This window comes from Pseudopodoces humilis, chromosome 4 (genome assembly GCF_049639895.1).
Source record: "Pseudopodoces humilis isolate 2021_Gansu_Grassland_sample_001 chromosome 4, ASM4963989v1, whole genome shotgun sequence".
Lineage (NCBI taxonomy): Eukaryota > Metazoa > Chordata > Aves > Passeriformes > Paridae > Pseudopodoces > Pseudopodoces humilis.
In genome coordinates, this window is record NC_142203.1 from 54,651,776 (window position 1) to 54,668,582 (window position 16,807).

At 36.5% G+C, this 16,807-nt stretch overlaps 1 protein-coding gene across 2 annotated transcripts in view; it reads right to left on the reverse strand.

Moving 5' to 3' along the window:
* Positions 1 to 16,807, reverse strand: part of ARSB (arylsulfatase B) — a 78,119-nt gene that overhangs the window by 41,994 nt on the left and 19,318 nt on the right. For both annotated transcript variants that reach the window (XR_015772428.1, XM_088054563.1), the window contains exon 5: positions 5,019 to 5,262. Coding sequence is in view for 1 of the 2 variants with exons in the window: in XM_088054563.1 (XP_087910689.1) it covers positions 5,019 to 5,262 (244 nt within the window). In the remaining variant the exon portion in view is untranslated. The remainder of the gene's footprint in view (positions 1 to 5,018; positions 5,263 to 16,807) is intronic.

Genomic DNA, 16,807 nt, shown 5'->3' on the forward strand with positions numbered 1-16,807 from the left:
ACTTCAGAGTTGGTATGAGAATCAGCTAGTTCATTCTTCTGATTTGCAAAGTTCTTAAAACATACGGAAAGCCCTATCATTCCTTAGTGAGCACAAACAAAGATCTACATACAATCTTCCCCTTTTGCTGTTGTTAAACAGCCAGAAGGTGTCCTTGGAAAGGAATCCAAGGTTTTTCAGTGTATGTTTGTCTTGCACAAAAACATTCTCAGCATAACTAAGCAAATCTGAGCCTTTATAACCTTGTCATATTTCTCTGTGTCTTATTTTTAATGTTTTCCTAAAATGATTGCATTTCAGACATGCTGGAAATAAACACACTCTCAGCTTTAGACTGCTCTTTCTTCTGTGTTAATTTATATCACAACCATGAAATGTTTTTTAAACAGGTGCTTGATTTCTAAAACAAATGTCCATTCAGTACAGAAGAATTCAAGTTGATCTTACTTCATTTGCTACACCTAATCAGTTATGATTTTTCAAGATCATAAAAATATAAAAATGAAACTTGCCCTACAAAATATATAAGTAAAACTCTAAACTCTCTGCTTAATAATAAGCTTTGACAAAATAACAGTTATTTGTACTGTACTTTACCCTGAATCTCAGCGCCCATCATACTGCTTCATGTGGTCTACCATTACATTCTTCTGTTAATGCAAAATAAAATACATTCTCTGAGCACAGGCACACTAGATATTCTGTGCTGAAAATCAAGATGCATCAAAAAAAATGTATCAACCAAAGAAAAATCATTTTTCCAAGTGTCTTTATTTCAATAGAGCAGTAAGCATCTGGAGAACAGATGTTTCTTAAAAATGCCTTTTGCGATACTTGCTTGGAAATATGCAGTACAATTTAGACTCCATGACTGGTTGCATTTTAGTATTGTTCTTGCTATTCTCAACTATTTTTGTAAAATATATCAGTGATATTATCACCATATTTTCAGAAATAATTTTTAATATGTACACTGTTTTTGAACTATGTTATAGTCTTATCCATGATAATCTAAGGCAAGAGAAAAGGGAAATCTACTATGATTTATTATTTATTTATGAACCTTTATAAATGTTGACACCTGAGACTGGAAACATCTGATAGTTATCAAAAAATGGGTTGACACAGTGATACTATGCTATGTTATTTTCAAAAAGAAGCTAAAGACATCAAAGAGGAAGTTAAATTTCATTCCAAAGTTATTCAGAGTAAAATTAAAATTATGTAGTGCTGGTTTACTTGTATGCAGCAAAATAATATTGCACATAAAACCAGTCCAAGATTGGTATGGATGGAGAAAGACTGCTAAAATCTGCATGTGAAGATGTCATGAGCACAAGGGCAGGGAAAGGGCTCTTGTAACAGCCATCTGATCCAGACTAGCATGTCAGAAAAGCCCCAGCACATTGAGGTAAATTCTACAGGACAGGGACATCTGGAGACAAAACAGGATGGCCCTTGGTGACTCACAGAGGTGATGCAGGACACAGATGCAGCATCAAAAGGACACAAACAAGCACAACTAGAACCTGCACACCTAAGTTACCAACCTAAGAAGAACACAGAAGCTTGAAGGACTTCACACCAGGCATCCCTGGACCTCTGCACCACAGTTAGGCCCATTATGTGCTCACAAACATCATGGTGTGAGGATGCCAGGTGGATAGCTTGAAATCCTCTGCCCCTCTGCCATCCTGGGCAGACTTCCTGGACACACACACGTCCTGGTGAGTAAGGCTGCCAGAGTCTGAGTAAGCTATAAGAGTGTGAGCAAAACCTGCTCTATTTCAGTTTCCATTTAAAATAAAATCATATTCCTCTTGTGTTAAGTCTTTCATTGATACAGTGTTGAAACACTAATGGGTCAGCAGATGGATTTGGAAAGAGCAGACAAGCTTTTGAGTTTAAATCCCTGCCAAGCTTTTAAGTACCATGCAAATTTTTGCCTAAGAGTTCAAACAGTGAGAACACACTGTGCTTCCTCATTTTCATGCATTGCATGAGTGAAACTTAAAGTATAACTAACCAAAATGAATGAAAGAAAGAAGGCATTTTTGTCTGCAAGATGCTCCTGAACATCATCTTTTCCTGCTATTTCCTGCTACTGCCTCCTAACTGTTAAATGTCTTCTGGTTCTTCAAGCCAGAATTAAGTAGACAAGGTAGGAAAGGAACACTTGGCTATATATGTGACTCTCAGTACTTCTTTATACTACAAGAACTTAATATTAATTGGTGTCACTTTAATGTAAATCCTAATTTGGAGTATAAGTCATTTAAAGTAATGACAGAATGTTCATTTTGGTCTAGAATTTATACCCAGCATTTAAAAATTTATGTTGAATTTCTGTGTGTTGTATATATATTCGTATTTCTATAGTATATTACATTTATACATAGTTATTTTCAGTAGTATATTATTTATTATAAATTATTATATTAAATTATTATACTTTATATTATTACATACATATCATATTAAGATCCAATTTTTTAAATACTGATCATTAATAGACAGATATCACTGACATAGATTCAATATTTTTTTGACTTCTGAGAATATCTGCACCATCCCATATATTCTTTTGAATATCTAAATCAAGGTTCCAAATTTATGATCTTTTTCCTTTTGATTACACACATATGAACTGACAGGCTCAGGAGTAACATGTCCCCCCCGAAAACAAAAAAATCACAAGAAGCTTATGCATCTATTTACCTTAGACTGTACTGGAAGAAAAATAGATGTAACACAGTGATTAATTTTTATTTTTTTAAATGAATTAGAATCTTAGCAAGTTATAATTTCACTCACTATGAGCCATTTGGTCCCAGAAAAACAATAGATTTGAACTTTTCATCAGATAGCACTAAAAGGGCACTATGCCTTCATTGTTTGCTATCCAATATTCAAGTGACCTTTTGAATTATGTTCATGAAATTTAATACACTCATTTATCCTGATTACATGGGAAAATCATGTGAAATTTGACATTTTGGCTGCAAGGTCAACCAAGGAATAGCCTAACAGCTAGAAAACCTGACTTGTTACCTGTCCAGACTAAGGCCCTCTCTTTGACACTCCCAACAACACTGCTAGTCACCTGTTCCCTGGCAATCCCAGTAAACATTGCATTCATTCCCTTTACAAAGACAGAAATGCAAATGTCAGCAGTGTGCTGGCACAGCTGTACCTATCTTTCCCAACAGCTCTCCTGACGAAGTAACCTGATCTGAGAAGATCAATCCGTTGCAAAAATACATGGTTGAAACTGAACCTGAAGTAGGCAGGAATTCTAATGGTAGCTGGAAGAGAAGTCTATGGTTTAGGTGCATGCAGGATCCTGCCGATGCTAAGTTTCCCCACAGGAACACTGACAAGTACAACATTTTACTTTTTCTGGCTGGATGGGAGTCTCCATTCCTTCGGGCAGTTAATGATCCCTGGCCTCAATTACACATATCGTTATCTTCTTCCACTTGGAAGAGAGCCATACAGTACACATGGGCACAAAGCCATAAGCTTCCTGCAAACTCCAGCTACTACAGAAAACCACTCCTTAGCTCTTCAGAAACACAGGCAGCACTAAGAATGAAACCAAGCTTACCAGCTTCAAACAGGTAATGCTACAGGTATAGACAAAACAATTCTGAACTCAAGATATAGGGTTTAATTCCAAGGAGGTGTTGGGGGTTGGGTTTGGTTTTGCTTTTTGTTTTTCACTCCAAGATCCATACAGATGGATCCATGGATGGGTACATGGGTTAGCATCTACCTACTCTAACTCACTATTTGTCATCTCAGTCCCTAACCCAGGCAGCTCATGCTTGTATACGAATTGCTTTTAACTCTTGCAATTCACAGTCTAGGATACACACAAAAAAAGGAAGGGGACAAAGGGTGAAAACAGAGATAATATGGTATAGTCTACCTGCTATAAATACAGAACAAAGGCTACCAAAAGAAAGAGAACACTACTCCTCAACTGAATAGCATGTAGGAAGTAGAATTGTTAGTCCTTTTATTCTGCTTTGGCAGTATTAAACTTTCCATCCTAAATTATTCTTATGTGAATTAAAACTATATTCAAAGACCTACTAAAATAAATATAACTTCTTCGAGTACAGACAACTGCATTTAGCCATATCAATGAATACATTACACGCAGCACATAAAAGGAAGAAACATAGGAATTTAAACCAACACAATTTTTGAAAAACCAAAGGTTGGTCACAGAACTTTCAAATTCTGCAGAAACATAGGTTTTAAGGACTTTGTAATATTTTTTTAGTGGAATAAACAAACATTGAAATAACCCAGCTGGAGCTATGCTGCCTCTTTTTTCCAGTCATCTAAGCATGTCTGCATTGTGCTTTTAAGTATTTCAGCTTGCTTGAATCAGTCACAACATCATGACCTTCAGGAACCAGGTCAGGTGTACTTTTGTACTCGATCTCAATGGCTTTTTGAGACACTGGACAGCATGACATGGGTCTGTGCAAGTGGTTACATTGTAAGCCAGCCCGACAAGTCCTGCACTCAGCTAACAATCAATCAAAGTGGAATCCATGTTTAGTGAGTTTAATGTCTGCACAGATTTCCCACATGTCCAATTCCAGATGCATATGACAGAGACACCTGACTGAGCTCTGTAGAGAGCAGGGTTTGGTTCATAAAATTTAAAACTTATACTCCATGCTGTGCAAACTCAGTTAACATACTTCGGGATCACACAATGCTCTTGAAGAAGTATACCATATTTGTGAGCTGTAGTGTTCATACCGAAAAATTCAAAATAACAGGTTAAAGCTGTATGAAAGCTTTGCATCTGTAAGCAGGATTAATTTGTAGCCTGAATAATTCTCTCATAGACGGCACAATTAAATGCATTTATACTTTCCCTTATTTATGGGAAAGGAACAGGTAATATTTCCCTCCCCACTTCAGTTTTGTTTTCTGGGCTGATTAAATTCTTCTCATACAAGAATGATGTCTCGGTGATTTGACATGAAAGTTACCTGATAGTGTTCCAAACATCAAAGCCATCCAAGGGCTTAGTGCCATTGGTATGTCCTCCAGCGAGGTGCACCAGCGTTGGCAGCCAGTCAGAGATATGGATGAGTTCATGACTTTCTACACCTGTTTGTTTCAACAAAGGACTTGCAACAAAGCCTACACCTCTCACTCCTCCTTCCCAGAGGGTCCATTTTCTCCCTCTCAGTGGCCAGTTATTCCCCCCTGCTAAAGTTTGTCCTCCATTATCTGAAAAACAAAGAAACAAAAAGAATCCTTGGTAAAAAATAAGCAGAACAGTCCTCCCCACAACACCTATTAATCCATTTTCATTGTGAAAAAATATTTCACAACACAGGTGTGTCATGCGAGTATTTGCATACTACTCTTAGATAATGTCAAACATTCAGGGCCCAGTAACAAACATATGTTACATTTTAACACCTACAAATTACATGAATGAAAAGTTATCACTAGGCAGAAATTATACCATACTAAAAGACAGTAATTTAGAAAGACTGTGCTAAGAACTGCTTCTGACCATGATTCAAAACATCATTAGGTATCCAAAGCTTACAGAACCAAAGACTTCAAAAATTTAGTTTCAATTGATTAAAAACCGCAAGAAGAATTGCTATCAATCAGAATACACTGGTTTCCAAAGCAGTATAATACACTTGAAATGGAAGTGTATTTTGAAATGGAAACCTGTTATTCCAGTCTCAAGACAATACTCGCACACCGAGTTTTAAAAGCAAGGTTTTTTCCAGATTTTTAGGCAGCCATACTGATATATCAGGTTAGACAAAGGGTCTAACCTTAGGTTAGAAGGGTTTTCTTCTCCTCAGATAGAATGAGACAGCCCTAATAAAATTAATTGAAACTAGTTAACATAACTGATGTGATCCAGATATTTAATTTTTTGTTTGGTGAGAATAACAAATATGATGGTTACAGAAAAAGCTGAATCACCATGGCTACAGAAATATCTATGTGAATTAGAGATGGCTCATTGAATGCTTTTCTTTCTAACTCTCTCTGACCAAGCTTCCACACTTAGGATAAAATCCAGATCCTTGAAGTTAACAATAACGATTCTTTGCATTTGTACTGTTATATAGTTGTTTTTGTTCAAACCCACTGTAATGTTCTCAGAAGAGTCATCGCTAGAAATTCCGTTAAGCATAATTTTCCTATTTTAATGAGGTCAAAATTATTTCAAATAATAATTGCTGAACTGATATTCACTGTAATTTGACAGGTTTGTATTGCATTTTCTGATTAAAAAACATGAATTTGAGATCAAAACAACAAGTCCAACACCTTATAGAAGAACTTCCCTGCAACCAGAAGAAAATTATCTTTCTGGTTGAGAAGAGTTCAAGAAGCATTTGGACATATCCTTGGGCACATGGTGTGATCCTGGGGGATGGTCCTGTGCAGAGCCAGGAGTTGAACTCAATGGTCCCTGTGGGTCCCTTCCAAGTCCTTTCCAACTCAGCTTATTCTGTGATTCTGTGTTTAATTAGGGATCAATGTAAACCCTCACATCTTTCTATTGCACACAGGAGACCACTTTTGATCTACAAAGGAATAAACCACAGATATCTGTGAAGACTTTGGAAGGTAGAAGCCTAAGCTAAATAAAGCACTTGGCAAAAATAGAATTATTTCAAAACAGTTAAATGTCCTGTGGCCCAGCTAGCTTCCTGTTGGGTTGCCCATGTCCCTGCATTTTTTATTAAAAAGAAATTAATCAAGAGTGCTACCATTATTTCTTGCACAACTATGTTAAGCTCTGAGATCTGAGAACATAAAGCAGTTGCTGATTACAACAGAAATAAAAAAAAGCTATGTCAAACCATGACAATCAGTTTCAACAATTCCTTCTACTCATAATGTAAACAGGAATTCCTGTCAGAGATATTCATGGGACAGAGTTTTCAGTAGTTTTTAACCTTTGGTGGCCTTAGAATAAAAGGCATCTTATCCACACTGTATTAGAGCACATTTTGGACATACAGAGGAATCAGAATTTAAATATGTTACATTAACACGTTTGTATAACAGACCGCTCACTGTCCATATCAGTTTAATAGCAGCACATGAGGGTTCTTCTAATTCCTGATTATCAGCTACAAAGTAGCAAGGAAATTATTGAAGTAGGTGGTATTTCTGTAGAATAGTGAGAGAGAAATGTGCACTTCTCAGGTTACAGTCAGATCTTTGATACTTCTTTTTCCTTGCTTTCTGTAAAAACATTCACATTCTTCCAGTCTCACTACACACTAACTTCTCTGATACAAAGAATCTATCTAACATACTGATAATATATATCCTGAAAAAACTTGTGTCTTGTATCAGCATTCATTCATAGTACATCTAGTTTAAAACAAAGGGGGAAAAAATCATGTTTTGATAGCTGATCTGATATGCAAATGGAAAAAATCTGACATATGAAACCAGGCTCATCCCCCTCATTTGTCTTCTCATTGTCACATTTCTAGAACATTACTTTTTCCTTCCTCAGGAATTTATGTTCAAGTGGTCCTTCCTGCATAATTTCTTGACTGAGTTATCAATAAAGTGTTAAAGGAGGGAAAAAGGATGGTTTCTGTTTTGATCATTAAGGTTTGTTTCCTTTCTAGGTAGGTAGAATGTAAGTGATGTGTCACTAGCAGCTTGTGTGTAAGCAACACCTTCCACACAGTCTGAAATGTTACACTTAGAATTTGTTAAAAAAGAGTTGGTTACATAAGAATGAAAAACCCTAATGGGAGCTGTACCAATAAAATATTAAATTAGCCACTAAATAGTAAAGGGAGAGAAGGAATAAACAAGAAGCCACTGATTGAACATGGAGTATGGACCTGAGAGAAAGTCCACTCAAGACAGCCACTGCTGCTTTGGTCCTGGTTTTACCTCCAGGAATATGTCTGGATAGCAAGAGACAAGATGGGGACTGGCGGTGTATGTGTGTGTTCAGGTACATTTCCTCTAAATTGAGAGCTGTGGATGTATATATTTATGCTAAAAGCTTGCACGGACTCAGAAAGCCACTGAAGAAGTTAAAGTTGAAAAAAAATACGTAATTCCTACATGAAAACACATCACCTCAGTCACAAGAGTTTCTTCAGCCACAAACTGCTGAAGATTTGCATATTTTCACAAAAGTTTCCTAGAAATATGCCTCCAAGAATTGCCACAGTGAGGGGATGCATGGTTAGACAGATCCTTCATCTGTGAAAGCACAACCATTCTCATTTTCTCCTAAATTAGTTTTCCTTACTAACTCCTTATGCTATTTTACCCAAGTACCTCAAATATGGAAAAAATTCCAAAGTCCGTGTGGAAACTCACAGTAGCTTAAAACACACACTTAAAATCCACTTAGGTATGAGACAAGTGGAATCATTGTTCCTTGATGTTCTATAATGGCTTCATATCCAATTCTAAATCCTTTTCAAAACAATATCTTCAGAACTATCCATCATACATTTTTGTAACTGTTTCTCTCCATGACTTACTTATCCTATCTTATGTCAGAAGACAGTTTCCAGAGCAAAGCTTTTGGAATCAAGCTACCTTCACCTCATGGCCCTGATTTGTAAGACTGCTTAGTATTGAAGTTTCAGCCTTGCTACTTGAGGTGAAAACACAAGCCTCCTCCAGGCATGATACTTCATTACCTCTTTGCTGGAGACAAACATCAAATATGTTTTTCATTAAAAACACTGAAATAGTGTGGAAAATGTAGAGAGCATATGTTTCTTATCGGTAAGAATAATTTTTGCAATTACATCTACATAATTTAGACTACAGCAGTACCCACAACATATTAGGGGTATTAAAAAATCATAAAACTAAGCAGCTCTTGTCCCTAAAGAAAGGACAAAAGAGGATAGAATAAGACTGTATCTAGAAATTATGCCACTTGGCATAAGCATTATCTAGCCAATTCATGCAGCTTTGTTTGCTCTTTTGAATGAAAGCATCACACAGTTTTAAAGAGTTTTATTCCTTGCTTGGCTTGGCTTGCTCTGAGAGATGTTTAGCTACCATTATTTCTCACCGCATTAATCAGTTTTATTAGGTATTATTTTAAGGAGGGGGGTGAAATCTGTGGCAACAAAGGAAAATATAGGGAAGAGATAGTCTCACTAATTAAAGAATCATCTGAAACAGAATTTAAAGCAAGTGCCACCATCAACAATGAAAAAATGCACAGCACATATATGCTCGGTAAATGACAAAACAAGAGAATAAAGGAGAGCAATGGAAGTATCCTGGCTACTTTAAAAGATAGTTTTCATCAAAGCTGAATCAACACAAGCCTTGATGGAACAAGTTGAAACAACAAAAATATGTTGCAAAGTACCTCCATTCCAAAACAATTTGGGTGAAAATAGGACATATTTTCAAAAATAAGTCACAGAAAATCAAAGAATATAACCTATTCTTAAAATGCAGGTGATTGTCTTTCACACTACGGTGGTTCTTTTATTAAAAATAAAGAAGAGAAAGGGCTATTTAAAAAAATATACTTAATAAAAACCTTTCAACATAAGAAAAACAGATGCAAATGAAAGCTTGTGTGTCTTGAATATACAATTACAACTTCAAAAATGAAGGCAAATGTTCTTCTCACAAACATCTGCTTTTGTAATTAATATTCATTGTCATATACATGAAAAAGTTTAATTTGCTAAATTTGTAATTTCTAAACTGTAAGAGATGCTTTGTGTGAGTTTTTAAGGGAATCAATAAACAAAACTAAACAGAGAGGCCCTTCTGTTTCTCCCAAATACTTCTCTAAAAAGTTGCCAGCTGCCAAACATTTTGACTAGTGCAGCATATATATACAGTGATGTGGGATGTATGTAACTAGTGAGCAGTTTAAGACTTCTTTAAAGAAGCAATGGACAAAAAAAAATAGCAATAAAACAATTCTGAGAGCAATAATTAATGAAGCATGGATTCAAATCTTAAAAAACTACCCTGGAACTGAAGCAACAGTCTGCTTTGCACTGTGAAGATAACCATTGGAAATAAATGCTCACAACTGTGGGGAGAGCTTCATTTGGGATTTGTACCTCACTAGACAGTAGCAAACCAAAAAGTAGAAGTGTTGATTTAAGAACAAACTCTGACAAAAGATCATAAATATCTCTTGCCTGCATTCATCCATTGCCAAGAAAAATCCACAGTAGTTACTGAACTCAGAAGCAATATCAATAGCATTAATAGATTTGTTAAAATTTTAAGCATCAGAGTTTACTTCTCTGAGAAATTCAGTTTAGACAGATCAATGGTCTTGAAAGTTATTTTTAGGAAAAGAAATTAAATGGAAACAAGTACTGTAATACTGTGTAAGGCCAGCTCTCTAATAAAGCAAACTTAATCTCCTCCGGTTGTCCATATTAAAAAAAAAAAAAATCCATTATTGTCTATGCAGTGGAATGAAAGATTTATTTAAAAAGCTATAAAGAGACCTTTATGTTTTATTTTTTGGATAGTGGGCAAAACTAACAATAAGAGCTTCCAAAGACCACCTAAGTACAGTGTAGGCAACACCTTAGCTTCTCCACCATGTGGACCAAGTGACTTCCTCCTGTGACTTCTACTGCCTTAGCAGCTTTTGATCACAATCCTGCCTCACATTAATGGTTTAGAATAGAGGTACTACTTTCTCTGCAAATAGGCAAGAAATAAGTCTTCATTTAAAAATATTCCTTGCTGGTTTTTTTGGTCAAGTATTAGATAGAGCTTAAGTGTGTTGATTAAAAATGGTAAATAGTACATCAACACTTTTCTGCTATTTTTTTCCCCAGAAGAAACAATGTGTCTTTTGTACAGCTACCTATTTTGTTCCAACAGACCAGGCCTTGTTTCAATTATACTACAGAAAAGGGAATTTTTCTTCCTAACAGAGCGTACTTTTTTTGTCTCCCTTGTGACCACTCAGGTTGCTGCATTCTTCTTTCAACCAGAACTGACCTACACCCCACAGTCCCGTTGACGTGCCTGGCAAATTGTTCTAGACAAGCTTTTCCGAGAGGGCTTCCTGGAATTTCTCCAAAGATTCACCCAGGACTGTATTTGGTTCTGTTATTAAGCAGTTTTCACTCCAGCATTTCTCTTCAGTTTGCATTTTCTTAGTTCAAGTAATAAAGAGCTACCTATAAGTCTCCTTACAAAGGGAAAAAAAATAAGTCACTGACTACTTGAGTCAGACAGTAGGAACACTTCACAAATATTCTAATCATTTACACTAACAGTCTTTAACTTCCATTTATTCTCCACCTACCATTCTGCTGACATAAGTATGTTCAAGTTTATGATACATATTATACAACCTTGATAACAGTACCTGAACTGTAATTTTAAGTATATGTCCTAATAATCCTAATTCTCAAGGTAAGTTTAACAACAAGGAGTAGAACAAGGAGTGATATGGAAAATCTTTCTGAAAACAACTTTAGAAAATACAATAGTAATTAATTCATTCCTACTAGAAAAATAACAATCTTAAGGAAAATAAATTCTCTTTCAGCATAGCAATCCAATAGATTAAGTATTTCTGAACTGTTTTTCTCTGTATACCTCAGAGCACAACAAATCCTGCATAAATAAATTTTAGCAGTAAGTTACAGAAGGCCAAAAGTGCTTGATATCACACACACATTCACACACAAAATTAAACATGTTAAATGTTTTATGTTAATGAGGTTTACAAATTTAAATACTTTTTGGATGCCTATATTCATTTTTAAAAATAGATATCCAAAAGTTTAATACATCTGTATGTATATAACTCATATACCCACATAGCAAGAAATAGCCAACCAATATTTAGGATTTGATTGATTAAAAATCAATAAAAAGAAACAAAAACCAGCAAAATAACAAAAAGCAAACAAACAAACAAAAAAAAAGGCAAGAGAAATTAAGTGCAATGAAATGCTGTGTGCCAAGAAAACCTTTGGCTATGAAAACTCTTTTCTATACTATTCAGAACACAGCCCAAAAAGATCATTTGAAATAATAAATCTGCAAGGGCAAAGAAAGAAGAAAACTTCAAGTATCTAGGATTATATAAACACAATTAGATATCATGAATCAATTCAGTATTTGTTTACCATGTACTCATGATAACTTTAACCAACCATTAGAGTCTTTAAAGATCTAGTATAACATTTCTGGCTCCTGGCTACCAACACCCAGGTCTCCTTTTACCTGAAAACAGTTACAAAACTGTTTTGCCAAATAGTCCTTATGTACCTACAGTACTTGTCAAATCCAACATTGGCATGCCCCGGTTCTTTTTCCTGTTTTCCACCAGTACTTTTACTCCTAGTCTTTTTTGACTTGATTAATCTCTCTGAAGTTGCAATAGAAAACTCCCATGCTCTTTGATTTCTCTTCAAGGGCCCCTGCAGTAAGCTGATCTAGCACACATCTGTCTGATATGTAAACCATGCCAAACTCTGTTTGAAAGCCTTGTCTAAAGCCACACAATATTTTTAAAGTGAGTACAGACCAGAAGAAAAAAACAAGTTCAATTTATTTTATAATACAGGGTATTTCAATATGTTATCAAATTAAAGAATCTTCAAAATAAGGAGAAAAAACCTTTTAAGCTTCTGCTACTCCTGAAACTGAAGGCTGCTAACATCCTAAAGCCATCAAATACATGTAACCTAGCATGTAATACACACATAAAAAGTTAGAACGGGAAATGTCATCAACAGTCACTCAGTTTCTGACTTCTGATTAATACATTAATGGCTTTGTGAAGGTAAGGCTGAAACCAAGGTGGTTTCTCCTTGCTAAATGAACAGAATCCCTCCTATATTCTCCTTCATTGCATTTAAAACTGTTGTAACTCAGAAGGATGTTTAGTTTCCAAGTGCATCCCCCATCTCTCCCTACCAAACAGAAGAGATATGTACATATGGAAGACAGACAATAATGAAATAATAAAAGGAGGACAGGATAGGGCTGACAGATGACCAAAAGTATGCTTGGAAGCACTGAATTTTACACATTAAATTTTCTAAGTGAAGAGACTGTCCAATAGCTGGCAGCACCCAGGCATTTTTATTCAGTAAAAGCATTCAGAAGTTTATTTTGAATACATCCGTGTTTATTCCTCTGCTTCTGGAAGCAGTGTGACTCTCTTAGAACAAGCCTAGTGCTATTATCAAAATAATATTATGGATCTAATTAGGAGGCATATTTATAGAAGCTTTTGGAAGAAAAAAAGCTTGAAGTAGGGCTGCTGTTACTGTCCTTACAGATACTCTTTATAAGCAATGACCAGCCAAAACTATACCTTCAGATGTAGAGAAAGATCTGACCTCAGACCTGCTATGTTTGTATTTTAGGCTGCAAGTTGTAAGGTAAGAAAAGAGGATGCTTATCCCAGCTGTGAAGACTTCACAAGAAGCAGAGGCACTGAGGTGCACATGGCCCACAAGGAGGCTGATAACCTTAGGGAAGCATTATTTCACTTTTCTCCAGTGTCATTTGAGTGGGACAGAAGAAATGGCTACTTTGACCAAACAACATTTTTGTTTTCTTTTAAAAAGAAAAAAAAAACTAAAAAAAACCAACCAAAACCCCACTTCCAGGGATACAAAGCTGCCAAAACTTAGAATTAAAATGCAAAGAGCAGAGACCTGGTCTAATATACAGGCATTAAAGCCTCAGGGTTCTTCCCAGTATTTTCCATCCTAATATCCTGTACCCTCTCTTTCTTGGAGTTTATTTGAGAGGAAGCTGCTCTGATTGCCTTCTGTCACTCCTCTGGCACACAATAAACAGAGCAATCTGGAGTTAATTTAAGCAATTTAGCACATCAGGATACAGCTGGGAAAGGTTTTGGGAGAAAGGCTAGGGAGGAAGAACAGGGCTGCACACAGTCCAACCCAGCCTGTATACAGGAAGGTGGTGCAGATGGGCATCTTCCAACACCTCCTGCAGACAGGGAAAACTGCCCCACGATGAAACTGTCCAGTCAGCCCAGGAACAGCAGAAACCTCAGTGCAAGGAATTTAGAAGTCCATTTTCAAAAGCAGGAGTGGTAGGGCCACTGCTTCATATAAGGAGTATTACAGCGGATCCTTGTTCATCCAGTAGTAACCCAACCCCTCCTGTGTGTCTACCACTTTTATATTTCACCCTCTATAAGCCAGATGTCTTTTTTTCTTAAGTTTAGACACATGCATTGGTTTTACACCGTGCAAATGATGACTTGATTCCGGCCATTGGACAGATTTACATCTGTTTTTTACATCACTTTTGTTTGAGTTCTTAATCTCTTGGGGCCCTAGCTATACCAAGAATATATTGACTGAGTTCATTACCAGAAAGAAACACATACCTGCTGGCAAAAAAAAAAAAAAAAAAAAAAAAGTCTAGCTATTACTTACCACAGGGGACATTTTTAAAAAGTGCAGCATACCCATTAGGAGGAAGCATGTGTCCATAAGCTAATTCTCACACCATGTACATAAACGACAAAAACTGAAACTCTTTACTCCAAAGAGTGAAGAAAATAACATTCTTTATAACACTGGTCTTACAGAGGGGATGAAAAAGGCTAATTGTTTTGTGATCAGTTGTGACTGTTTCGCTTGCTTGTAGGCTGTGTCACACTCTGAGAGATTACAATGAAAAGAAACAGGTAAGTTAATTGAACACAGTGGAAATGCAACAGTCTCATATAGGCATGTCCAGCATTGTCTAAGGCTCTCCCAACAGCCACCTCAGCTTTCGCTAACTGCAACCAAGACTGCAGAGGAAGAAAGGGGTTACTTTACAAGTTAATATGGTGATAGAGAAACACAAGTAGTGGAGAGTAATGGAAGTGTACATAACTAATATAGGTTCCCTCTAATGATCTAAGTCGTATTTTTAGCCAGTTTTCATAAATCTGTTCTCCAGCAATGTTTTCCAGGCAGGGAAATGGCAGGAAACCTATTTGCTGAATGAGCATTTCAGAATACGTTTTGCTTGTTATTCCTTTCTTTAACATCTTTGCTTGGCTACAAGTAACAATGGCTGAATAATATACTGCTGAATATAAAAAAAAAAAAGGATGTTAAGCTGGACAAAACAGAACTTATGTTCTCAAAAAACCAGAAAAAAACTTTACAGTTGTGCCTAATACTCTCCTCTCCTTCATTTTGTCACATCAATGCTACATTCAACTGAGTAACAAGAAAGAACAATTAAATTCAAAATTTTTAAGTTATTAAGGATTATTTTATTCCAACGTTGTGATTTTTTCCCCCCAGCTACATGCCAAACCATGCCCTCTTTAATCACTCCCATATTTAAATCTCTGCAATCTGCCTGCACCATGCTAGTTCAGTAAGGTCACCAGCAATTTCCTCTTGGCAAGATCCAACCTTTCTCCAATATCATCATCCTTGAACTTTCTGCCACTTTTGATCATATTTCCTGAAGCTGTGAAATCTCTCCTCTTGGCAACATCTAGCTGTAGAGACCACATTCAGTCCTCAAATATACAGTATAACTCTCAGAGATTTTTAAGGAGAGTTGTTCATATGCACAACAGAAACAACTGTAGACTTCAAAGGAATAGTCAAACTGCATATTTTGCTCTTTGTGGGCATTGTAAAGGGTTTGTGCCTAATTATCATTCTCTAGAACATTTACCCTGGAAACTCTATCCTTTACAGGGTAATTTTTTTTTCCTTTTCCATTACTGAGAGTGGGAAAGAAGCAGAAGAATCCAAAATGCACTAACAGATTCCTCTGCTCAGAGACAGTACTTCATTATAAATAGAGCTTTAGCCCTGGATGGTCAAATGATTCACAGTACACCTATACTTCAGATATAGGCTAATCCTACCATTTTCAGAAGACATCTTGCCTTCTTTTCCTCGCAAATTTCTTGTCTAATTTAATTATTTATGCAAGAATTTCTTATTTTATTAGAGCCATAAAGCACATCTGCTTTGTGATTTAACTTACGCTTGCCAAATTAATTTCTCCACTACTGCTTGACATCCCTGATGCCACCAACAGTCAGAATTTCTCATCTCATTTATATCATTGACCAAACCACCCACATCATCCTCCCTTGGCCTGCTTAGTCCAACCCTGCATTAAGAAGTATCAAGTCACAGGGGTAGGTCACTGCAAATGAGGGATGACTAGAGGTGATGGTGGCATCTCAAGTGGTGAGCTCCCCAATCTCCACATTTACAGCTGCAGTTTTATCTTCCGTGCAAAGGACTTCTGCCCTCATGAGTAACCACTACCTGACATATTAGTGAGTCCAGACATCACATTTTCCCTCCACTCCCCCTTTAGCAAGGGAGTTTTACTAAATCCTATTTCAGATTTCTCTCAGGATTATGGAATACGTGACCCATTAAATTAGGCAAGGTCTTCAGGTCCATGTTTTCCCAAAGCCTATCTCCTCATTTGCCTTAGGCTGCAGGAAGGTTCTGACTGAACTAATTTAAAGAATAGAGGTAATCAAAACCTCTCAGATCACACAAGAGGTTAACAACTCCTAAAAAAGGCTGGTATGATTTTAGGTATGTTTACTCTTCACACAGTTTTGTCAAAATTATCTAGATTAATAAATCAAAACCACTGTAGCTATTTAAAATGTCCAAGCTACCCAAGGTCACTTGGAGAGAATCACAGGAAGCCACATGCAGGCCCTGAGCAGCTGAGAGACCTCGGGGCAACTGCCTGTGAAAGGAGGCACCTGTGAGCAGAAAAAGCCCCTAACCTTAGTCCCACACATCAG